Source organism: Daphnia pulicaria, chromosome 11 (assembly GCF_021234035.1).
Source record: "Daphnia pulicaria isolate SC F1-1A chromosome 11, SC_F0-13Bv2, whole genome shotgun sequence".
Classification (NCBI taxonomy): Eukaryota; Metazoa; Arthropoda; class Branchiopoda; order Diplostraca; family Daphniidae; genus Daphnia; species Daphnia pulicaria.
Window position 1 is genome coordinate 284,820 of NC_060923.1, and position 23,091 is coordinate 307,910.

Below are 23,091 nucleotides of genomic sequence, written 5' to 3' on the forward strand. Positions count from 1 at the left end.
GCGATCATAATAAAATTTAGTTCCAAAACTTGCCACCAGGTGGCGCTGATTTCAATACTTAGAAAAACCACTTCTTCTGCTCAGAAACATGCAATCTAGGATATATTCTTGATCAGCATTTCACGCTGAACACGATGCGATCATAATAAAATTTAGTTCCAAAACTTGCCACCAGGTGGCGCTTATTTCAATACTTAGAAAAAAGCACTTCTACTGCTCAGAACCATTTGAAACAAACATATTCTTGATCAGAATTTCACGTTGAAGACGATGCGATCATAATAAAATTTAGTTCCAAAACTTTCCACTTGGTGGCGCTGATTTCAATACTTAGAAAAAGGCACTTCTACTGCTCAGAACCATTTGAAACAAACATATTCTTGATCAGAATTCAACGCTGAAAACGATGCGATCATAATAAAATTTAGTTCCAAAACTTGCCACTTGGTGGCGCTGATTTCAATACTTAGAAAAAGGCACTTCTACTGCTCAGAACCATTTGAAACAAACATATTCTTGATCAGCATTTCACGCTGAACACGATGCGATCATAATAAAATTTAGTTCCAAAACTTGCCACTTGGTGGCGCTGATTTCAATACTTAGAAAAAGGCACTTCTACTGCTCAGAACCATTTGAAACAAACATATTCTTGATCAGCATTTCACGCTGAACACGATGCGATCATAATAAAATTTAGTTCCAAAACTTGCCACTTGGTGGCGCTGATTTCAATACTTAGAAAAAGGCACTTCTACTGCTCAGAACCATTTGAAACAAACATATTCTTGATCAGAATTTAACGCTGAACACGATGCGATCATAATAAAATTTAGTTCCAAAACTTGCCACCAGGTGGCGCTGATTTCAATACTTAGAAAAACCACTTCTTCTGCTCAGAAACATGCAATCTAGGATATATTCTTGATCAGCATTTCACGCTGAACACGATGCGATCATAATAAAATTTAGTTCCAAAACTTGCCACCAGGTGGCGCTGATTTCAATACTTAGAAAAACCACTTCTACTGCTCAGAAACATGCAATCTAGGGTATATTCTTGATCAGCATTTGACGCTGAACACGATGCGATCATAATAAAATTTAGTTCCAAAACTTGCCACTTGGTGGCGCTGATTTCAATACTTAGAAAAAGGCACTTCTACTGCTCAGAACCATTTGAAACAAACATATTCTTGATCAGAATTTAACGCTGAACACGATGCGATCATAATAAAATTTAGTTCCAAAACTTGCCACCAGGTGGCGCTGATTTCAATACTTAGAAAAACCACTTCTTCTGCTCAGAAACATGCAATCTAGGATATATTCTTGATCAGCATTTCACGCTGAACACGATGCGATCATAATAAAATTTAGTTCCAAAACTTGCCACCAGGTGGCGCTTATTTCAATACTTAGAAAAAAGCACTTCTACTGCTCAGAACCATTTGAAACAAACATATTCTTGATCAGAATTTCACGTTGAAGACGATGCGATCATAATAAAATTTAGTTCCAAAACTTGCCACCAGGTGGCGCTGATTTCAATACTTAGAAAAAAGCACTTCTACTGCTCAGAACCATTTGAAACAAACATATTCTTGATCAGAATTTCACGTTGAAGACGATGCGATCATAATAAAATTTAGTTCCAAAACTTTCCACTTGGTGGCGCTGATTTCAATACTTAGAAAAAGGCACTTCTACTGCTCAGAACCATTTGAAACAAACATATTCTTGATCAGAATTTAACGCTGAAAACGATGCGATCATAATAAAATTTAGTTCCAAAACTTGCCACCAAGTGGCGCTGATTTCAATACTTAGACAAACCACTTCTACTGCTCAGAAACATGCAATCTAGGGTATATTCTTGATCAGCATTTCACGCTGAACACGATGCGATCATAATAAAATTTAGTTCCAAAACTTGCCACTTGGTGGCGCTGATTTCAATACTTAGAAAAAGGCACTTCTACTGCTCAGAACCATTTGAAACAAACATATTCTTGATCAGCATTTCACGCTGAACACGATGCGATCATAATAAAATTTAGTTCCAAAACTTGCCACTTGGTGGCGCTGATTTCAATACTTAGAAAAAGGCACTTCTACTGCTCAGAACCATTTGAAACAAACATATTCTTGATCAGCATTTCACGCTGAACACGATGCGATCATAATAAAATTTAGTTCCAAAACTTGCCACCAGGTGGCGCTGATTTCAATACTTAGAAAAACCACTTCTTCTGCTCAGAAACATGCAATCTAGGATATATTCTTGATCAGCATTTCACGCTGAACACGATGCGATCATAATAAAATTTAGTTCCAAAACTTGCCACTTGGTGGCGCTGATTTCAATACTTAGAAAAAGGCACTTCTACTGCTCAGAACCATTTGAAACAAACATATTCTTGATCAGAATTTAACGCTGAACACGATGCGATCAAAATAAAATTTAGTTCCAAAACTTGCCACCAGGTGGCAATGATGTCGTGTGTTTGAAAATACCACTTGTTCTGGTCGGAACCATTTTGAAAACAGTATTTTTTGTTCCCCAGGTCAAGGAGAACTAGATGCAATCAATTATGGGTTTTTTTATGTTGCCACTAGTTGTCAATAGATGGCGCTGATGTTGAAACTTTAAAATTGCATTTTAACGCACTTCTACTGGTCGGATCATTTTAAAAACAGTATATTCTTGTTTCGCAGGTCAAGGAGAACGAGATGCAATCAATCCTGGGCTTTTTTCATGTTGCCACTAGTTGTCTATAGATGGCGCTGATATAGAAAACTTTGAATTGAGTTTTAAAGCACTTCTTACTGGTCAGATAATTTTTTAAATCCTATATTCGTGTTCCCCGGATCAATTTTATTTTTTGAGTACATTTTGGCAAGTTTTTAAGGTCTTTTTATTTTAAAAAGATGGCGCTGCTTAAAACTTTATCATGCGTGATTGTCGTCTGCATAACTGCATTGATGTGGCTTGTGCATTGCTATCATTCGGTGTGTGACGCGGTGTAGGATTGTTGGTAATGGAAAAAGAACAGTTTCTTGAGATTGCTTTGATCTTCTTATGACTATTTTATGGTCTAATTGTTTCTTAGAGTTTGTTACAATATAAGAAAGGACACAGTCAAACTGTCATTTTATTTTAATGATTAAAAATTATTGATGTCCACTTTTCCCCAAACCAACAAAATTTAACTTCTGGTTTCACTTCGGCGATGGAAACGACTGGAGGAAGATATTCAAGAGACAACTCTTCAACTGCTGCTGGCTTCTAGGTTACGACAACTTGCTCGACAACAGCTTCCGGTTCTGGAACGACGACGACTTGCTCGACGACAGGCTCCGTTTCCGGAACAACGACCAGAACTTCTTCTTCGGCGACAACTGCAATTTCAGGAACGGCATCTGTCGCAGCTTCAGCAATGGGGGCAACTTCATGTACTTCTGATACGGCTATGAAATGGCCGTGAATACGTGAATACCTATCATGTAAAATCACAACAGTCCAAAGACAATTTAAAAAACGAAGTTTACCGAATGATATTGAATCAGGGAGATCAGAGTGGTTTCCATTCGGACGTAAAGGTTGCGATCTAGCCACAGGAGAGGCAATGACAAGAACGAATATCACATTGACCTGTTAAAAGCAATGACGGAAATCACAAATAATAGAATCGCCTTTTGTCGCTTTTAATAGTTTGATTTGAAACGAGCTATTAGTTGAATGTAAGACAAGTGTACAACTTACCAGTAGTGCGGGATTCATGGCGGCTCGTACTAAAGACAATTTTATTCAGAATCTACTTTTAAATGAATGTTGATCACGAACAATAAAGCGAATGGGAACATTAGACGCTTTTATAAGGAATTCGACAACCAGGTTCCGGCTATATTTATTTAACAAGTACAAATTGTTGCATCTGTATCGTGTTTGTTGATCGAACGAATTCAGATAGATATGCCAATCAGTCATTCACCTTTTATATACAGGTAACAGTATTTCTTAATAGTGGCGATCACTATCCTTGCATCCTATTTATTAAAAAAAAAAATGCGCAGTCGGTTTTCATGAAGGATTGACCTGGATATCAATATTAAAACCAATGTTATTGACATCACAGCAGTGTTTCTCGAGCACAACGCTGGCAGCGCAAACAAAAATAAAAATACTAAACCACGGCTGCGGAGTCAATAACACGTGTTGTAATTGATATTCAGGTCAATCGCTAATTGAATTGCTGAGCGCATATGTTAGTGTGGACACAACATTGCTTGAACAGTAAAATTCCTACTGCAACGCTCAACGGACAGCAAAAAAGAATGGAAGGCGATTGCAAACGATGTGCACGACGTGATTAAAAAAAAAAAAAATTCTGGACGCTAGGATCCTTTCAGCGTACTCATTGTCGCCACGACTCACGCTGTCGTTCAGTATGTTTAATCCACCTTCAATGAAATAGAAATTCAACTTTAATGTGGTAACTAAAAAAGACGGAATAAGTTCGAAGCTTTTAGGGAATTAGGTTTCTTTTGGTTTTACTTGAGAGCTCCGCTGCTTCCAGTGCTGAGTTCCAGCCGGTACCGTTCGGCACTCATCATGTCGAGAAAGTCGTAGAACAAGGCCTTATTGACGTTGTAAAAGAAGAGTACTTCCTCCCCGACCAGTTCTTACGGATGATTTGGCCTTCCGCTTTCACGATCGTTGGCAGAAAGGGGAGATATTCCACGTGACGGCGTGTGGTCTCGATGCACTGAGCGAATTGCTGGACCACATTGTCGCTCAGTTCGCTGCACAGTTTAAGGGCATTGTTTTGGAAAATGGCACAAACTATTTGAGCTTCCAGCAACTAAAATCTCCAAATTATTTGAGTTTGAAACATAAGCACAGAAAATTTAATCAATTTACCAATTCATTTTCTGGTCCAATACATACACTCTTGCTTCTGAGGATTTGTTTTCTCTTTCATCATTTAGAGGAACGTAGTAGGTGTTGGTGAATGAACTTGTCTCGGCAGCATTGGTGCAGGCTGCCATCAACTGGCCAATCTTCTTTTAACATTTGAACAGAAGATCAGATTTGACCAGCAAGTGTTGTGTTGACCACCCTGGAAGAATGAAATTGAATCACTCCAATCGTCCAATGATGGAATTTAACCAAAATATGAATAACTAAATATTACCTGGACAACTGTTAGTAGTCTCCCCAAGTTGTGGCCAGCACTGTTGTCCCACATTGTCCTTGAACCAATTGAATGTGTGACAGGCTGCCATCGGAACGCCTCAACAGCTGAAAAGCAGAGAATATTTGTAAACCACAAACCAGATGATTGTCAGTGAGAATTTCTGAATGCCGAGTTACCTACTGGTTGGAAAACAAGAAGCATTGACGTCACATGATCCTAAAAAATGTAGAAGCAAAATGAATGTTGATGACAGCTCTCCTCCAGCAAATGCCTTTTCTTTGCTTCGTGATATAAAAGTCCTGGCAGTCACACGTCACACACAGGCTGCTAAGAAAGAAGGAAAGAAAGAAATAACAGATAGGATAGAACAATTGGCAAGAACTTGAAACATTTGACCGAGACGACACAAAATCATAACAAACACCGAAAGACGCTCCCCCTTGCCAACGAGAATCAAATAGAAACGGGAGGAAAGAAGGCAAGAAATCGGCCATCTTGAAATTCATTTTCACTCCCTACCTCCACCACACTTGAATTTACATACATTTAAACCTTTCATTGTTTACTGACGTCTAGTATAATATCTAGTTAAAAACAATAAAAAAAATGGCTTTGTTATTTATTTCCTTTGTTGAATTTGAGCGGGTCTACGCCATCTATGACTGATGATAGGAATCGAGTTGCTGCAATAGTGCAATGTGTGTTGCCGGGCGATCGATTAAACACACATCGGCACCCGCTCTACACACTCCCTTCGTGTGTCCGTTCATCGATGTTATAGAGATTTTAAAAAATGAATTCTCGTCGCCAAGGTGATGACAATGTGAAAACAAACCGTCAAACAGCCGGCTCAGTTGGTGAATTCAAGTGGTGTGATTCAGGAGGACAGACTGTGCAAATCTCAGTCACAGTTTCTTTCCTTATTATTCAAAACTGTGCGAACCAAAATTAACAAAAACAACTACTAGATCGAATGCAAATTGGATTTGTGTGAATAACTGGTTGTGGTTGGCGTGAATTATTTTCACATAGCAAAATCAGCTGTTCTGTTATCCCGTTTGAAAATGGCGAAAGTTGCAACCGCCAACTAAAGTCTCTCGTCCAACTGAATGGAATTCAAAGACATGGCTGACGACATTGAGGATTTGCTGCGTGAAGTGGAAGAGAAATACCTGCCGAGGCCCCAAGAAAAGAATCCCAGCAGCAGCAATCCGATGAATCCATCAAAGACCAGCAATAATCCGCCCGTCCAAACAGCAGAGAAACAACGCGATCTATCGGTGGCGCCCAAAACTACAACTAGAGCTCATTCTTCTGACATTGTGTATGAAATTTAATTCACTTTTTATTTATTTTAAAAATTTATCATTTTGATTATTCGACCAAAGATGTCGCGAACTGGAAGATGAGCTGTCGGATTTACTGGACGAGGCCGGTGGGTTGTCGGACGCGGCCGCGGTCGGATTGCGTTGCAAGCGCAGCCCACGCCGCAGTGCCAGCGCACGGGAATTGATGGTTGGAAAATCTTTTACATCGTCCGTGATGGATCCGCCGGGCGTTAGCAAATTTCAGAACCATCACGCGACAGCTGAGAAACGCCAAGAATTCGCCAATAAGGTGAGCGCTGCTGTCGACGCTGCCGCTTCGAACAAATTGTCGCTGACGGGAGGAGTGCGGTCGGCCCCGCCGTTCGTTCACCATCACATCAACGTCAGTGGGTCACGCACCACTCACGTTTCAATCGACGCCGTCGTCGTTGAGAAACAAAAATGTTATCCCATTTACGTCAGTGGCGTCATCGACAGCATCGACAACAGCCAAAGCGTCAGGTATTATTAAATATTTCAATTACGTCACAAATAATTGCATTATCGTCCATAACAGGGTGTGCAGCAGTTTGCGGTGCACCGGCTGTGACTTTCGCGTGAGTCAATTCGCGTAAGTTTATTCATTTTATGTTTAAATCAAATTTTTTTAAAAATAATAATAAAAAGGCAAACACATTAGGCATTACCGTTGGCGACCCGGGACGGATTACCTTTTCTTACGCAACAACATGCCGGAATTCGACCGAGTGCGCGTCAAACTCTCGACGGCCAAATTCTGCCGCGCTTACGCCTGTCAATGCAAATTTGTCACCGTCAAAGATTTGGTCGACCTCACCAAATTAGGCCCGGATTTCGCTTCGACATGGATCTGCCTGGGCCATTAGATGAGCACAATCTTATATTTCAATGCGGCATTTTTGAAAATGGCAGGATCTATTTTGCTTTTTCAGATTAATATTTTGAATTCAAAATCTTAATGCCTTAAGGAAATCTTTTTTTACAAATTTAAAGAAAAAGGAATCATTTCGTTTGTTACGTTAAGAAATAGATCCTCAACCCTTTAGCAAAATGCCGCCAACTGATTGTTATACATGCACAGATGAAAACTGAATATTTGGATAGGAATTGCACATAGACTCTCATCTCGTAATATCCAGCACAATAATAATGGCCGATATTCTGCTGTACGTACAAGAGATCCAAGTCAAATACAATCGACACGTCACTCAAACACGTTACCGGAAGTTGTATATTTTTTGTTAAGGCCTTGACAGGGCAGATTTCTTGGAGAAATATGGTTCGCGTGCACTGGTTACATAAAAAAAATTTAGTCAACTCGGCGGACGACAAGATCCGCTCGACCATCGACATTTGTCACATTTTGACAGGCCATTTGAAATGAATGAATAACGTGACACACATGTGGCGAGTAAAAGATAAAAAGATAAAAAGATTAGATTAAAGGAATAAGAGAAACCTTAAAGTAATGCAAATTTTATATCAACAATAAGAAATGAAAAATAAAAATGTCGTAACTAAAATTTAGCAAATGGAACAGCAACTTCCGGTCGATTCGATGGGGACAGTTTCGCAAATTTTCGTCCTTTTGACTGGCCCGTAGACAATCTGGCACTTGTAAGTGTAGCCGGAAGCTTGGCATCCGCCGCTCGATCCTTTATTGGATGAGGACATGGAGGAAGACATGGACGATGATGACATGGACGACATGCTGGAACTGGAAGAAGACATGGAACCACCACCGGGAGAAGATGGAAGGGAAGGCATGATGATGGTCGGCTGCTGGACATTGGCCGGCTGACTGCCCATGGGCACGAATCCGCTGCTAATATAAGTCTTGGAATAGCTGCTGCTCGTCACGTGTTTGCTTCCGCTCATCAATTTCGGTTGCGGCCCAACCATGGCTGGACCGGGTTGGGGTTGTTGACGGGCCGGAATGGGTTGGGGTTGCTGACGGGCCGGAATGGGTTGACTGGGCTGCTGCTGCTGCTGCATTAATTGGTGGTGAGTCGACATGAAAGAGCCAGCATTGCTGTTGCTGCTGGACACGTGATCAATCATGGCCGGAATGGGGACGCTGATCATCGAGACCTGGTGCTCAAAGATGGAAGAAGTGGCCGTCATGGACGGGCTGCCACCACATCCGCCTCCGACGTAGTCCTGATCGCCAGTCGGATTCTGTTGTTCGTCCTCCTCGCAAATGATTTGATCCGTTTCTTCGTACTCGACCGGCTCGCCGCCTGCGCCGCTGTCAATCGGCTCGGGAACGTAGGCCGGCTCCGTTTCGGGCAGCGGCTCGGGAACATAGGGCTCAGGTTCGGGAACGTAGGGCTCCGGCTCTGGTTCAGCCGGACGGACTGGCTGAACGGGGGCGTAACCAGGTCGGCCCGAATCAACTTCCGTTTCCGGTTCTCTCATTTCCGGTTGGGGCTCCTCGGGCTCCGGCAGCTGAAGCTCGGGTTCGTTGTCGTGTTCGATGGGAATGTCGGCCCGTCCCGACGTAGTCAACGAAGGTCGGCTAAACAGATCCTTGATGTCGTCTTCCAGTTGGCCAAGTTTCTTGCACTTGTCGCAAGGAGCAGCCGCTTCTTCCGTCGGTACATTGCCATTGCCATTGCCATTGCCATTGCGGCCGTTACGGCCATTGGGGGCAGAATGGCCGTTGGTGGCTGAATGTCCGTTCAAACCGTTGCCATTGGTTTGACCGCGATCGACAAAGGATTGAGTCGAATCCCTGTGGGTCCTTCTGGCGAATTCCCGTTGACTGTTGAGGCTGCTGCTGCTGCCGTGACTGCTGCTCTGCTGCTGCGACTCCTTGTGCTGGGTGACCGATTGGCGGCCGTTGCCGTTGCCGTTGCCGTTGCGGTTGCCCACTGTCCAGTGATGCTCGCGGTGGTGGTGCTCCTCCTCGGCCGCCGACTGGTGATTCTCCTCCTGTTGTTGCTCCTCCATAATCTTCAACATGGTCGACTCTTCCATCATGTCGCCAGGTGAGACTTGCTCCTGATGGACCACCTGCTCAGAAGACTGGCGGGACGACGTCTGCGTCGACTGCGACTCTTGTTGTTGGTGGTACAGCTCCTGTTGTCTCTCGTACTCCTCCATGGCCAATCGGTGCTCCTCTTCTTGTTGCTGTTTGATTTGCTGACGCTTCAGCTCCTGGCGGTTGTATTCTTCCAGCTCCGACCGACGCTGCTGCTCGACGCGCTGCTGTTCCAGTCGTTGTTGTTGCATCTGTTGCTCCCGTTGGCGGATCTGCGCTTGTTTGCGCTCCTGTTCCTCCTTGGCGGCCCGACGCTGTTGCTCCTCACGACGTAGTTTCTCTTCCTGGGCAGCCCGGCGTTGTTGTTCCTCCAAAGCCGCACGGCGCTGCTGTTCCTCACGGCGTTGTTGCTCCTCGGCGGCGGCCCGACGTTGTTGTTCCTCCTGGGCGGCCCGACGTTTCTGCTCTTCCAGGGCTAAACGTCTTTCCTGTTCTTCCAGAGCCAATCGGCGCCTTTCTTCTGCCAGCTCTTCTTCCCTCTGACGGGCCAATTCCAGTTGACGCTCCTCTTCTTCCTGGGCGGCCTGTTGTTGTCGTTGTTGTTCTTCTAGAGCGACGCGACGTTGTTGCTCCTCCAGGGCCAGTCTCCGTTGCTCCTGCTGCTTCTGCGCCTGAGAGACGCGGTGGACAGTTTCAGAAGTGGAGAATTGTTGTTGGCGTTGTTGTTGCACCACTTGCTGGTTGGGTTGTTGTCTTTCCACCTGGCCGACCATGTGCTGGAAATCGGGTTGAGGTTGTTGCGGCTGCTGGGGCTGTTGGGGCTGCTGGTAAACGACGCGGCGGGGCTGTTGTGGTTGTTGTGGTTGTTGTTGTGTTTGGCTGACTCGCTGTTGTTGTTGAACAATCGATTGCTGTTGCTGCTGTTGTTGAATGATCGATTGTTGTTGTTGTTGTTGCTGTTGGACAGTTCGAGATTCGGCTACTCGTCGGTGAGCCGGTTGTGCGGGTTGTTGCGGGTGTTGCGGTTGTTGTGGTTGTTGGGGAATGGCTGCGGTCATGTCGGAATCGAAACCCAATGAAATGGGGACTCGGTCGGGTCCCAAAGGTCCCGAATACCAATGAGTGGTGGTGTAGCCGTTGGCGTCCGTCACCTTCCAGGTGTAAGTCTTTTGAGTCGAGCCGGCCGTTTGGGTGACGGTGGCATCACGTGGAATGGGGCCAGTCCAGGAACCAACTGGACGACGACCACCACCCAAAATGGAACTTGGGGCAGCCAAGTTGAGCTCAGTCGGAATTTGGACTCGGACGGGGGTCCTGTCGGGTCCCAATGGTCCAGTGTACCAGTGAGTCGTCGAGTAGCCATTAGCGTCCTGCACTTTCCACGTGTAAGTCAATTGGGAAGATCCAGCCTCCTGGGTGACGGTGGCGTCACGAGGAATGGGGCCAGTCCAGGCCACGGGTCCCATACCGGGTCCCTTGCTGTTGCCTTGCGGGATGTGACGTCCGACGGGCATCATCATCGATTGCAAATCGGCCGCCCCCATGGAGGAGGAGCTGGCGAAGGAGCTGGAACTGCTGAAACTGTTGGAGAGGCCGGAGCGTTCAGACGGTGGTGGCATCATGAATGCTTTGCTTCCGGTGGCCATCAAAGGGGCGGGGAATGCCGGCGGCATGTTGACGCCCTTCTCGGGTGACTGGAACCCGGCCGATTGCTGGAAACTGAATTGAGACATTTGCCTTCCTTGCTGCAGTTGGGCGTCATTGGTGTGACCAGCGGATTCCAGGGATCGCGTGTCTGGTCTTCGAGCAAAAGTGCCGGAAGCGCTGGTGGCTTCCAATCGCCTGTGGTTCTTGGTCGGCGCATACCTGGACTGTTGTTGATCTTCACCTAAATTGCTGTAAGCCTGGGCGTATCCGTTTCCATCGGTACGCGATTCGGCCGAGTCCAGGGTAGCTTTGGCCCAGGCGGAACTCGAAGTCGGTTGCCAGTTGGGAGATCTTTTGGACCTCACTTTTCCCGATTCGTTTTCTGAATCAATAAGAGTTTATTCAAAGTTAATTTTTAAAAAATGGCTGTGACGATACCTTCAGTGGCTTGTTGTTCAGGATCGCTTATGAGCATGTGGATCTCTCGCCCCTGGCAGATGGCGTTCAATCGCTCGTCGGTCGGTTCCATCTGAAATTGTAAATCATTTGAATCACGAGATAACAAATTAAGTCAAGATAATTAAATATCAATTTACAGTGGCATTGACGACAAACAGAGTGCGCGGTGGCTGTCGGACAAACACTTCGTGCAGCGATTGATCCTTGACGGCCTTGAGGACTTGATCGAAACTCAAGTCGACCAACTGTTCGACGTAGCAGATCTTGTCTCCCTCTGCCCGGTAAATTGCAATTCCCTGCGACAATAAAAAAATATCAAATGAATTGCACAACAAAACGGGATTGAAAAATAAATTTTACGGCTTTGAAATCGTAAAGTGTTTCCAATTCGTGATGTTCTCCTTTCGTGACTGGGATGGACCAAATTGTTTCTTCCTCGTGATTGATGATCACTCGGACGGGAATCCTTTTACGACCGACTTTGTGAATGGTCATCATCTGCAAAGTCAATTATTATTATTTAAAAATTCGTTTGAATCATTAATAAAGGGCTATACCTCATTAGGCAATGAATTTGCTACTTCCGCCGCAACTGTGGCCAAGATCGCCAAGCCGATAAGGCCGGCCAAGAGGAGACCATTCTGAGGTCTATTACCCCTCGTCATTTTACTAACCTGGGAAAATAAGAAAAATGATTGAATTCAAATAGAAATGAACCTTTTTTAAATAAAAATATCCGCACCAGAAGAAAATAATGAGCGCAATAGGTGATGGGGAAATTCACTCAGAGAACACAGAAATAGTGGCCAGTAATTTTCTGCTGCAACTGCGCAGTTTGAGACTCGGCGACGGTATGCAGCGACAGCAGTTGCTTCAATTCAATGAAATGATGGACGAACGACTGCGGGGAAACGAAATTTTGTTGACGTATGTTGTCTATAAAATATCAAAAGTCAAGGAGAAGGAGGAGGACGCCAGTGGCTGATGCCGCCGCTTGATATCGACTGTTGCTTTTCAACGGGGCAGACGGAACACATCGTATTTATATAATCATAAATATTAGCCCAGTGTGTGGCTGAGGAGGTCGAGCTGACCTAGCGCGATATTGCATTGCATCTGTGTACTGGCGCGTCATTTTAAACATCAGCAACAAAATGATGATGAAATAAGAGTTGGCGGCGGCCAAATTCGATTCCTACTGGCATTTGGAGTAGAATTGAACGAGTATTATCTGGAATTCAAATTTTGATGAGGTCTATCGGGGGATTGAACTATATCTCTGACGTGTTTCCATTTCCACCAAGCATTGCTTCATTCTGCTGATTATCACTCGGATGCTGCGCATATTTTCTCGACTAGTGATGTCGTAACTATCTCGAGGTTTTTCCTGCCCATTGCATTGAACTCGAAAATCTTTCAACGAAATTGTCAACAAAAAGATCCCTTGATTTGATGTGACCTATTAATAAAAGTCTAGAAGAATCAAAGAAGTGGACAAGAGCCTTGAAAATATTCTCTCGGATCTCTACATAATGCGACCCATCTGATGAAAGGTCGGGCCGTTGAAACCCTACAGCCATCGTCGACCATACAACATTTGATACATCTCGTCTACAGATATGATTTTCTTCGATTAATGTCAACTCGCTTGTGTGTCAAGGCCACCCTTAGTCTACAAAATGGCCTCAATAATTCTGAAAATGGTTCCCCCAATCCAATTTCTCTGACATTAACTGCCCCTGTCAATCACAAAAGCGTAGCTATACCAACCCAAATCATGTAGAGATGTAAAGGTGAGAATTGGCAGCATTTCATTTTAAGTATAGAGATCCTAGTCCTGTTGATTGGGATAGACGTCCTTCAACAGCACGCGCGCTCAACCAGCTTGATCTAGATTATTGGACCAAGCCGCGATGATATGGCGCTGTCTGGGATGTGCCAATGTCGTAAACATCTCCTATACACGAATACAAAAATAACATTTTATATATGCCATATCGTAGCCTATAAACAGATGCAGGACCTTGAAACTTGGCCAGTAGATTTGTGTTTCCAAATGCGAAACTCTCGGAAATTAAGTGAAGAAATCGAAATCATCGTCGTGAGAGTGGATGAAAAAGGAGAATTGAAACCCAACGTCTCGTATGTACAACATGTCGATATGATCCCGAGGTCAGTCAATCAAAGAATCACGTCGCCGTCCAGAGAAATCCATTGGGTTGGCTTTTTGATGGGTGCAGCACTTCGTCATCATACTGGAAAACCAAAACGACGAGATAAGCAGTGACGCCCATGCAACGTGGACTTTATCCTATTCTCTATCAATAAAATATATAACAAGAAATAAGGCTGTTGTTTGATTTGTGTTAATACCAAAAGATACACTTCCTCTAGAGTTTAGACGTTCAGGCCAAGAAATCAAAAGATAAAAGACACATTTTACTACTGCCTATCTCAATGAGATTTTACCGCGATTTTATGCAATTATGGCGGGGCATTAATCGACATAAATGATCTCGATAAAAAGGCCTAGAATATTCCGATTTATGGAATGGAAAACTGAGACGTACTTGGGAGAATTACTTTCTAAATCCATGTTTAAGGTTTGGCACGTGGCAAACAATCTCGTTGTGATTGGAATCTTACATAACGTGTGCCTTTTGTCGAAACCGTATGAAAGATTGTAATCTTGTTACTGCAAATTCTTTCGACAATTGGCTAGAAAGTTGTTTGAATATCTTTATCTTATTTTTACTTCTTTAGGGTCCACAACACGTTGATTCCAGAAATATTTCAACACTGATACGTCTTCTTTCCATTGTTCCCACTTGAAAAATGAAAACCGCGACAATTTTGGACGAAATCAGGTGTAAAATGAGTTTGTTTACATGATTCTAGCGACATCTAGCGGAAGAATAATTCCCTTTGAGTTCATCACCAGCCGATGACAACTCCATTGCAGTTCACGTTCATATTCCACCACACATTTCCTAAAAAATCCTGAAAATTAAATCAAAAGTTGCCTCATGCCATAAAAATAACCAAATGTTGTTGTTTCGTAATTTAGCCCGAGTCCAGTTTACCAAGACCCATCTCCACGGAATATAAATATTTAGCCGTTTATTTATACCAGGGAACCGGAATACTTAAAGAGCTGTGACATGCTGCCGAATCCTACTTGGCGAATGAAGAAAACATCTTTGTGACTTGAAATACTATGGCTGAGAGGAATGACGTCGATGACGAAGGACAGGACGATCTTGCCTGGGTCGACGAGGGAGATATTCTTGCTGATGCCCTGACCGTCGAAGAACCAGTGGATGACTCTTTCAACTTCCCAAACCAAGTCTGCAGTCACTGCGATGGTTACTACGGTCCCTGTTTTGGTCAGCACACTTGCACCACCTGCCATCTTTTCCTCTTCCCAGACAACATCAACCAGCCTCCAGAGGCCAATTTTAGCGAAGTAAGCATTTTGATGGTAAATATCACGTTTACATTCGGTTTAACTGTCTTTTACTCTCACTCAGCACAAGACAGATGATGACGACTCTGGGAATGATGAACCGAGCGATCTGCCTACAGATTTCAAAGACATTGGTTTCTGTGGATTCCATGGCCAAAACAGTTCCCACCCAGCCCTTTCACCTGCTGCGCCTAGGAGGGCAGAACCATTTCGATGGCCAGTAGCACCTCTTAAAATTGACAGGTATTCGTCCTCTATATAAGTTTCCAATTTCCCACTACAAATCATTTCATTGGTGATTGTCAAGGCTTGCTGAGCAGTTGTCACTCCTTTCCACTCCGAGACTGACAGACTCCACATTGACTGCAGTACAGGCCTTACCACCAGAGTGTGAGTCATGCATCTGATTGGCTGTATAGAAGAATGCTTAATGAGTGTATTTTCTTTGGCAGTGTTGATCCAAGTGTTTTCCCACCTGGACGACATTTCATTGTGGAGCGCCTCTAAAGTCTGCAAGAGGTGGCAGCAGCTTGTGGAGGAATGCGTCACCAATGATCAATGGAATCAGTTTACCTTCCGAAGATGGCCGCTCTTTCGACCCAACTACACGGTGGCAGAATGGGCCGGAGTCTTTGCTAATTTGTAAAATTCCTTTTTTTTTAAACGTTTCTTGCAGCATTTACTGATTGAGTATGTATTTCCATTGCAGAGTGGATAGTTCCCCTTGTCTGTATTGTTTACATCGTTCCAATGTCGAAGAGGAAGGCGCCTGGGAGCCTTCGAATCACTGGCGCAACAATCGGCTATGCAACGAGTGGAGAAGTGAGTCGACATTTAACTAAAAAAAGCCAACACAAATCAGCACAGACATATAATTCTTTTGCGCTTCGTCTAGTCTTTTGTACGGACCCTCCAGAAGGCATCCGAGCCACTCCGTTGGATCGGGCGTGGAGCCACTGGCAAGCATCCATCACTGGACCTCATAGCAGTCCTTACGAAGGAGGCGTCTTTTACCTTCACGTTCAGATCCCTCACAGCTACCCGATCCGGCCGCCGTCTGTTCGATTTGCTACCAAGATTTTCCATCCCAACATCTCGCGTCACGGTGATATCGGGCTGGATTGTATCCAGCACAACTGGAGTCTCGCTCTGACTATCGCCAAAGTAAGTTGAGTTTAGTTAAAGAGCTGAAAAAGACGATTTGAAAATCAAAACTAAAATTCTTTTGAATATTTTGCAGGTGCTTATATCTATTCAGAGCTTATTGACTGATCCGTTTTGCGCCGTTGCCATGGAGACGGACGTAGCCGAGATGTACACAAACCAGCGGGCCCGTTTCAACGCCGTCGCCCGTAACTGGACGAGCAAATACGCCATGAACGACGTCCGTCGACCTTGTTGAATCGTCAAGTGACATGATGTCATGTAGAGTGTAATTAATTAGTTGTGTTTCGGTCGGAGCAGATGCTGCAGACTCGGCAGGCAGGCAGGCAGCTTAGTCGTCGTCGTTTGTCAAGATGAAAGAAAAGGACTGAAGTAGTTGCCGTCGTACATTAGGGCCCTCAAGTCCTTCATTCCCTTTTGCTTTCGTTCTCAATATCGTTCAAAAATAACATACTAAAAACTATTACATTTACGTGTCTCCCTTCCACTTGTGTCTCTTTCACTCTCAACTATTTTCTAAAACTGCAATTCATTTCGCTTCCATATCCCCCCCGTGGCTGGACACTACGGCAGTCGTCAACACTTTCCAGGATCCCATTTTTTTTTCTTACCTTTTATTATTTTGTTGCCCAATTGTATGTGTATGTTCGGTTTCCAGCCCGGTGTTGTTTCCTCTCTCTCACCTGATTCAAATGTCTTTAAATAATGTAAATAAAAACAACTCAGCGCGGTAACCTCAGTGTTCACTTTGAACCACCCCCATATTATAGACTTTTGTTGGTTGCTGTGAATTATTCATCGAGGCCTCTGTGAAAGGATGTCACGACTGTCGATGGGGGGATTCGAATCGGGTCATGGGGGCTCGGGTTACCATCAGACAAAACAAACAAAGATGCGAGACGATTTTCCAGGAGAAAGTGAGGCAAGTTGTCACTCTAACAGAACACTTTTATCTTTTGTAAAAAATAAGGCTGTACACTTAGCAAATACACACGCACACACACACACACGGAACAAAACAGGCGCACCAATGTAACGAGTAAAACACGTGAGAAAAGAAAGAAATTGTTCCAGACCCTATTTTCATTTTTCTATATTTATAAAGCTTTTCTCTTCTTCAAATGTTTGTTAAGATTTTTTCTTCTTTCGCTGATTTTTGGCGTTGACCATGTAAGACCCTCCGCTAAATGAGGAGGTAAATTTTTTGAGGAGTTGATTTCTTGATTGATTTTTCCCTTCCATAAATGAGATTAAATATGATATTTTTCTTTGACAGTTTGGAAAAGGGGCAGACGAGGAGGATAAAATGTACAACAAATCGTTCAGACCAAAGTTAGGGACCATGAGACTCGATGAGAGGTTCCGTGTCGACATCGTCGTCATCTGCAGCGTCGTCGAAATCGTCCGACCGGTTGGGAGTAGCTACTACAAAGGCAGAGAAATTATAGTTGTTGTTGTTGTTGGTTGTTGTCAGACCGCTAGTGACGTGCCCGTCTTGTGCGGAAGGGATCTGCAGATCGTGAGGACCGGATGCACTGGACGAGGAAGACACTCCGTCACCGGATCCACCACCACCATTGCCGCCGCCGTCGTCGTTGGCGGAATCTTTTCGCCAGACCCGCCGGACCAGACGGGACAAGAAATTGCCAGGGACGAACCGCGGCGATTGCGATGACGACTGTGGTGGTGGATCGATGATTTCATGGCCAGGCATTTGTGATGTGTGCAATTCCACCTCAACGCTGGACGGACCGGAAGTGGAGAGCCGCAATGGTAAAGGCGTTGGCGGTTCGGGTAACGGCGGGGCAGGACGGCGGACGCGATTCGATTGCCGCTGACGTTGAGACGGGACATACGCGCCCGGCGATGAGATATTTCGGTGGGAAGACGAGGAAAGATCAACAGCACCGGTGGCTTGAGCGTAGCTGGGCGGTGGCAATCGACCCATCACTGGGCGTCTGTGTCCAAATTCGTCGAAATCTTGACTACTGGAATAAATCAAATTAGTCAAATTAGTAAAAGGGACAACATCCAGATCCGGGTAATCATTACTGGACGGTGCGCTGTTGAAGGCGAATGGTGGACCATCGCTGCTCAAGGGCCACTCTCAAGTGATAGAGACGCAATCCACAACCGGCAGCGATGACGAGTAAAAGTCCGCAGATCAAAGAGCCCAGAATGACGGCAGTTATGACAGACATCTACATTTTTTCGTAATAAATAATAAAACACTGAAAAAAACAATTAGATTGAAAAAAATGTTTACCTTCATGCAAGTCTCTTCATCACTGAAATCGCCACAATCTTTGACTCCGTCGCAACGAGCAGAGGCCGTGACACAGTGACGATTCCGACACAGGAATCCGTCACGATGAGGCCCGCAAAGGGCTGCGTCGCAACCATCTTCATCAGATCCGTCCGGGCAATCGTTCATTCCGTCACAACGCTGAGTTGATCTGTAGCAACCGCCTCGAGTCCGACAAGAGAGTTGATTTCCACAAGTTAAGGCTGAAAAAAAACGAATAACCAATCGCCAATTAGACTGACAGAATGAATGGCAATCGAACAGAGAACATACCACACGCTATTTCGTCTTCTCCACCTGGACAGTCTAGAATTCCGTTACATCTTCCGTGAATAAAGTCGTAGCAGAGGGAACTGTTTGAACTGCAGTGAGAGTAACCAGTTTTGCATGCCACTGTGCAGTTTTGCTCGTCGGAGGAGTCTCCGCATTCATCCCAGCCATTGCATAACCAAGACTTGAGAATACATTTACCATTGGCGCAGTGGAAGTGGCCGTCTTCGCAATAATTTCTCATCGGCTTATCTATAAAAACAAATATTTTCTTTCAATTGATACAAATTCGTCTTTTTTAAGATCCAGAAATAGTGGAACTTACCAATTGTGAAATCGAGAACAAAACCTCTTCCTCCGCTAATTATATCGCCCGTTTTAAACGTCAAAATTAGCCCGGAGCCTGAGAAGACTAATGGAGGCAGTGACAAGGAACCACAGTAGAGAAAATTGACTGTGTCTTGGACAGGAAAATTAAACATTGGAACAAGCTGGGCAGAGTGAGACGGAATGCTCAATATTGAGAGCCACGTATCACCACAACAGGGTTTGGCGCTGCACAAATGCCTCCCTTCTTCCAGGTCAAACATTGAGAAACTGTAATCGAAAAAAGAATATTAGATGGTCGGTCAGGAGTCGTAGTACATCTGTTGGAGAATCCCTCTCACCTTAACGTGATGACCAAACCTGGTTGAATCTTGATGTACCAGGCACAATTCACTCTGGATGGATAAGAAATATTTCCATTGCCATAATCTCTAGAAGGACTAAGGATCTGCCCAGCTGAACTCTCAATTAGGTTAATTTTGTCACAAGAGTGCTGGGTTTTGAGTGCGGTGCAGCTAACTGTGGAACTGCTTAGCAAGACGGGAAGAACTGTAAAGGAAAACACAAGTGTAGGTGGCGGACAAAACATTCTACTTTTGACAAAAAAGACTCAAAGTTCATTAGCTGGATATACAAGTTATCTGTTCAACCATATCCTGTGCACTACAAATGAAATGGCATACTTTGAGCATGACTTTACACAAGTGCACACAAAAGTTTCACAATAACTGGATTTCCCCTTGAAACAAAATACGAGAATTGTAAATATTTACTGTGGAAGAAGAGAATCCTAAAAGACGACAGCATCTTCCACCTGCACAAGGTCGAAAATAATGGCGTATTTATTATTATTATGTTTCATAACATTTTCTCTGATGATAACCTTGCCTTCACTGCCATTCACGAATCAGAATCACGCAAAGAAACAAGAGAAAAAAGGCGTCGCAAGTCGGTTAATTTGTCCACAACTTGGCAACGTCACAACTGTCATGGAAGAGTTTCTGCTTATTTTTTTTTGCCAACGTTATTAAAAACAGTTGATCATTTATTAGGTAGGACGAATAACTGTTTATCGTAACAGTTCAGAGCACTGAAATTCTTGTCAAAAAGATCTAAAATTCATTATTTTTTGTTGAGTTGAGAAACGTTTCAGTTCGTTACTTTCGACTTGGTAAAACCATGTTGTAAAATTGTGTGTCGTGTCTCAAATCCATCGAATGCATTCTCACACGAATTTTTGATAAACTGCAGTACTTTCAACTCATTATTACTTACAGCATTCTGCAGAATTTAAACATTACACACCTGTCTAACTTTGTGGGTAACATTTTATACCTGGTTCACATCAACACATCACTTTGTTTAATGACAAGGGCAGAAAACGTGCTGTGAGTCTGCATGTTGTGTTGAAAATGGGTTGATAATCTTTAAAACCTATTCAAACACTGGAGAAATGTCACAACCTCCTATTCCTTCCTCAAATGGGCCACCGGGTAAATAAATTGCCCAATAAAACAACTCAATTTTTAAGCTAATAAAACCCAAATGTTTATAGGCCAACCATTGCCGCGTCGTCCCGCTCCGTCGCCCATGGCTGGGCATCATGTAAATCATTCTCACGGACACATTCACTCTTCACAGATTCACAGAAGCAGCGGTAGCAATCATGTTCACGGTCATATCCACGCCGAATTGGAGTCGGCTTCTCATCTTTCATCGTGCAGATTTGACATTGATTGGGAAGCTAAAGAGGTGAGAAACTACAACTATTTTATAGCCAGTTTAATAATTAGCATGAATTAAATTTCCGATTTTACACAGAGAGAATTAGAAGAAGCTCGTGCACGAGCTGCTCAAATGGAAAAGACGATGCGCTGGTGGTCGGATTGCACCGCCAATTGGCGTGAAAAATGGAGTAAAGTAAGAACGGAACGAAACCGATCGAGAGAAGAGGCCAAAGTACTAAGAACCAAACTGGAAATGGCCTTGAAAGACAGTTCCGCAGTGCGGAGAGAAAAGCAATCCATCGAACACGAGAACGAGTTCCTGCGGAGCGAGTTGGAGCGAATGGCCCAACAACAGCAGGAAGAGGACAGCCAATCTGAGCGAAAGAGTTGTCATTCCTTCATTCCACATCACCACCAACAAGATACTTCTAGGTTAGTTTTGGTGTTATATAAGTTTTGCACTCCTAGATTAAAGATATACTTGTGTTCTCCAACAGATTGGGAACGCCGGAACTGTCGAGGGAAGCTACGAGTACTCCCATCGATAACAACGATCCTATCCCAGTGTTGCTCAGTCCTCGAAACCGATCGACTCCCTCCAGTTTTATGAGCAATGGTTTCGATGCCGAGATTGTTCCTTCTCACTTTAGCGGCGCTGTGCCAAAGCAGATCTTGCGCAATCCCGTCGATTCGCTCGAGACGGACGATGTCGAGTACTTACAGCAGAAATTGACACATCTCAAGTTGAGACTAGACGAAGCGGCCAAAACCATCCAAGCCGAGAGAGAGTGAGTTGTACAAGTGTTTTAAGTGCAATCGGATGTATTTTGATCGTTTTTCTCATACCAACAGAGAAAAGGGCAGTTTACACAAGGCAATGGAGTCGATGCAGCTGGAGTTGTTGGATTTGCGTGGCCGTTTGGAAGAATTGAAATGCACGAAACAAGAAGCGGAACGACAGCTGATTTCGTCGCAAGAAATTCATCGCCAGCAGGTCATCAGTTTGCAACAGGATCGACGTGATGAGGCCAGCACGCGAGAAACACTCGACAGACGGTTGGCGGAACTCCGTGGCGAATTGGAACGCCTTCAGACCGAGAACGCCGCGGAATGGGGTCGGCGGGAACGAGTTGAAACTGAGCGCCAGGCTTTAGAGCGAGAAAACAAGAAACTCCGGACGGCTATCTCCGATTTGCAGGTACACTAGATCAGCTAGATAGCTTTCTTGATTGACGATTTTCACCTGAAATATTTTATCTCGTCGGATTGAATCAGGAACGTTTGGAAAAGAAATGTTTCAACTCTTCATCGAGTTCGGGTGGTGGAGGCCATTCGGGATCTGGGCCAGACTCTGAAATGACCAAAATTCACGAAGAACTGGAAGAAAGGAACAAAGAATTGCTCGAATTAAGACACGCCCACAATAAACTCAAAAAGGCATTGCAGGATCGCTCCGTTGAACTCGGTCACGGGCTACGACGAGCTGAACATTCAGAAGCTGAAGTAAAATTATATTTTGTTTAATTGTTTTCGAAATATCTGACAATCAGTTTTTTTATGGCCAGGTCCGTCGATTGCGATCCAGGATCGAGGAATTGAAACGAGAAGTTGCAGCAGCTCAAGATGAACTCGATGCAGCGACTAATAACGTCCGGTAAACGAAAATTTTATCGTTAAAATGATCATTGGAGCAATTCACCAATTCATTATTGTTATTTTTGTAGTAAGCTTCAACGGACAAATGAAGAATTGCAAGAGCAGGTTGATAGTCTTCAGATTCAAGCTACTCATTTGCAAACCAGGTGAGTTGAATTCAGTTTCTGTTAACTGCACTACTTGGGTCTTATAATGTTGACTTGTTGACAGGTTGAGAAGCAGCAATAATGGTAGCAGTTTTCTTCTCCATCGAGAGTGTGAACTTTTACAGGACACTCTCAGCGAGGATGAAAATAATGAATTCTAATAAGAACGACGACCAGCTTTTCGAGTTGTTGCCATGCAGTATTGAGACCCAAGTTTTAATAAGTTATAACTTACACACAGTATACTCAATTTCCCCCTCATCATTTACAATCAGTACTTGCTTTCAGTTGAAAGTAGATGAATCTCTATTGGTTCTTTCTCTTGCACTTGGTTTTGTTATCTTTTGTAAGAGATGTAAGAAAACGCTTTATAAAGAATGTTTTTTGCTTAGAC

General features: G+C 44.0%; 6 protein-coding genes across 12 annotated transcripts; 3 read left to right on the top strand and 3 right to left on the bottom strand.

Moving 5' to 3' along the window:
• Positions 1-3,137: 3,137 nt before the first annotated feature.
• On the bottom strand, positions 3,138-22,605 carry LOC124316081. 5 transcript variants are annotated; one of them, XR_006911793.1, is made up of 7 exons: positions 6,374-6,445; positions 5,382-5,528; positions 5,199-5,305; positions 4,925-5,123; positions 3,767-4,865; positions 3,553-3,655; positions 3,138-3,471 (listed from the first exon to the last, which is right to left on the bottom strand). XR_006911793.1 is itself a non-coding variant. In XM_046781821.1 (4 exons), exons 2-4 carry the CDS (start codon positions 3,782-3,784, stop codon positions 3,290-3,292), a joined length of 303 nt encoding a protein of 100 aa, XP_046637777.1. In that variant the 5' UTR covers positions 3,785-4,865; positions 22,595-22,605; the 3' UTR covers positions 3,138-3,289. The 5 variants fall into 5 exon arrangements, 1 of the variants encoding a protein (XP_046637777.1); XR_006911791.1 differs by lacking the exon at positions 6,374-6,445 and having other exon boundaries at positions 3,767-4,464; positions 4,559-4,865; positions 5,382-5,992; XR_006911792.1 differs by lacking the exon at positions 6,374-6,445 and having other exon boundaries at positions 3,767-3,905; positions 3,996-4,865; positions 5,382-5,992.
• On the top strand, positions 6,015-7,759 carry LOC124316078. Its single transcript, XM_046781817.1, has 4 exons — positions 6,015-6,525; positions 6,590-7,030; positions 7,086-7,139; positions 7,209-7,759. Exons 1-4 carry the CDS (start codon positions 6,311-6,313, stop codon positions 7,411-7,413), a joined length of 915 nt encoding a protein of 304 aa, XP_046637773.1. The 5' UTR covers positions 6,015-6,310; the 3' UTR covers positions 7,414-7,759.
• LOC124316072 (putative mediator of RNA polymerase II transcription subunit 26) lies at positions 7,765-12,645 on the bottom strand. The gene is made up of 6 exons (XM_046781809.1): positions 12,379-12,645; positions 12,194-12,310; positions 11,997-12,134; positions 11,774-11,932; positions 11,616-11,706; positions 7,765-11,559 (listed from the first exon to the last, which is right to left on the bottom strand). Exons 2-6 carry the CDS (start codon positions 12,299-12,301, stop codon positions 8,072-8,074), a joined length of 3,984 nt encoding a protein of 1,327 aa, XP_046637765.1. The 5' UTR covers positions 12,302-12,310; positions 12,379-12,645; the 3' UTR covers positions 7,765-8,071.
• LOC124316077 lies at positions 14,399-17,000 on the top strand. Its single transcript, XM_046781816.1, has 7 exons — positions 14,399-15,102; positions 15,167-15,345; positions 15,410-15,492; positions 15,555-15,744; positions 15,812-15,924; positions 15,998-16,266; positions 16,343-17,000. Exons 1-7 carry the CDS (start codon positions 14,854-14,856, stop codon positions 16,502-16,504), a joined length of 1,245 nt encoding a protein of 414 aa, XP_046637772.1. The 5' UTR covers positions 14,399-14,853; the 3' UTR covers positions 16,505-17,000.
• On the bottom strand, positions 17,202-20,158 carry LOC124316073 (low-density lipoprotein receptor-related protein 12-like). 3 transcript variants are annotated; one of them, XM_046781811.1, is made up of 8 exons: positions 20,052-20,158; positions 19,942-19,982; positions 19,510-19,717; positions 19,167-19,438; positions 18,845-19,093; positions 18,533-18,774; positions 18,319-18,467; positions 17,202-18,251 (listed from the first exon to the last, which is right to left on the bottom strand). In XM_046781811.1, the coding sequence occupies exons 1-8, from the start codon at positions 20,066-20,068 to the stop codon at positions 17,600-17,602; spliced, it is 1,830 nt and encodes a 609-aa protein (XP_046637767.1). In that variant the 5' UTR covers positions 20,069-20,158; the 3' UTR covers positions 17,202-17,599. The 3 variants fall into 3 exon arrangements, with proteins under 3 accessions (XP_046637767.1, XP_046637766.1, XP_046637768.1); XM_046781810.1 differs by having other exon boundaries at positions 17,202-18,254; XM_046781812.1 differs by having other exon boundaries at positions 17,202-18,254; positions 20,057-20,142.
• Positions 20,168-23,090, top strand: LOC124316074 (coiled-coil domain-containing protein 102A-like). The gene is made up of 9 exons (XM_046781813.1): positions 20,168-20,661; positions 20,724-20,920; positions 20,990-21,327; positions 21,393-21,683; positions 21,748-22,093; positions 22,171-22,398; positions 22,461-22,549; positions 22,620-22,697; positions 22,762-23,090. The coding sequence occupies exons 1-9, from the start codon at positions 20,622-20,624 to the stop codon at positions 22,856-22,858; spliced, it is 1,704 nt and encodes a 567-aa protein (XP_046637769.1). The 5' UTR covers positions 20,168-20,621; the 3' UTR covers positions 22,859-23,090.
• Position 23,091: the final 1 nt, after the last annotated feature.

Bases quoted from the DNA above. Each gene is read 5' to 3' on its own strand.
- LOC124316081 (XM_046781821.1), bottom strand. The intron at 3,472-3,552 runs GTAAACTTCGTT...GCCATTTCATAG, and splicing joins CCCTGATTCAATATCATTCG to CCGTATCAGAAGTACATGAA.
- LOC124316078 (XM_046781817.1), top strand. From the start codon at position 6,311: ATGGAATTCAAAGACATGGCTGACGACATTGAGGATTTGCTGCGTGAA. The intron at 6,526-6,589 runs GTATGAAATTTA...ATTCGACCAAAG, and splicing joins GCTCATTCTTCTGACATTGT to ATGTCGCGAACTGGAAGATG. The intron at 7,031-7,085 runs GTATTATTAAAT...CGTCCATAACAG, and splicing joins GACAACAGCCAAAGCGTCAG to GGTGTGCAGCAGTTTGCGGT.
- LOC124316072 (XM_046781809.1), bottom strand. From the start codon at position 12,301: ATGACGAGGGGTAATAGACCTCAGAATGGTCTCCTCTTGGCCGGCCTT. The intron at 11,933-11,996 runs GTAAAATTTATT...TTATTGTCGCAG, and splicing joins CACTTTACGATTTCAAAGCC to GGAATTGCAATTTACCGGGC. The intron at 11,560-11,615 runs GTATCGTCACAG...TTATTGATTCAG, and splicing joins TGAACAACAAGCCACTGAAG to AAAACGAATCGGGAAAAGTG.
- LOC124316077 (XM_046781816.1), top strand. From the start codon at position 14,854: ATGGCTGAGAGGAATGACGTCGATGACGAAGGACAGGACGATCTTGCC. The intron at 15,493-15,554 runs GTGAGTCATGCA...TTTCTTTGGCAG, and splicing joins ACAGGCCTTACCACCAGAGT to TGTTGATCCAAGTGTTTTCC. The intron at 16,267-16,342 runs GTAAGTTGAGTT...AATATTTTGCAG, and splicing joins TCGCTCTGACTATCGCCAAA to GTGCTTATATCTATTCAGAG.
- LOC124316073 (XM_046781810.1), bottom strand. The intron at 19,718-19,941 runs GTAAATATTTAC...TTTCCTTTACAG, and splicing joins TAGGATTCTCTTCTTCCACA to TTCTTCCCGTCTTGCTAAGC. The intron at 18,775-18,844 runs GTATGTTCTCTG...GTTTTTTTTCAG, and splicing joins AGAAGACGAAATAGCGTGTG to CCTTAACTTGTGGAAATCAA.
- LOC124316074 (XM_046781813.1), top strand. From the start codon at position 20,622: ATGTCACAACCTCCTATTCCTTCCTCAAATGGGCCACCGG. The intron at 20,921-20,989 runs GTGAGAAACTAC...GATTTTACACAG, and splicing joins TTGATTGGGAAGCTAAAGAG to AGAGAATTAGAAGAAGCTCG. The intron at 21,328-21,392 runs GTTAGTTTTGGT...GTTCTCCAACAG, and splicing joins CACCAACAAGATACTTCTAG to ATTGGGAACGCCGGAACTGT.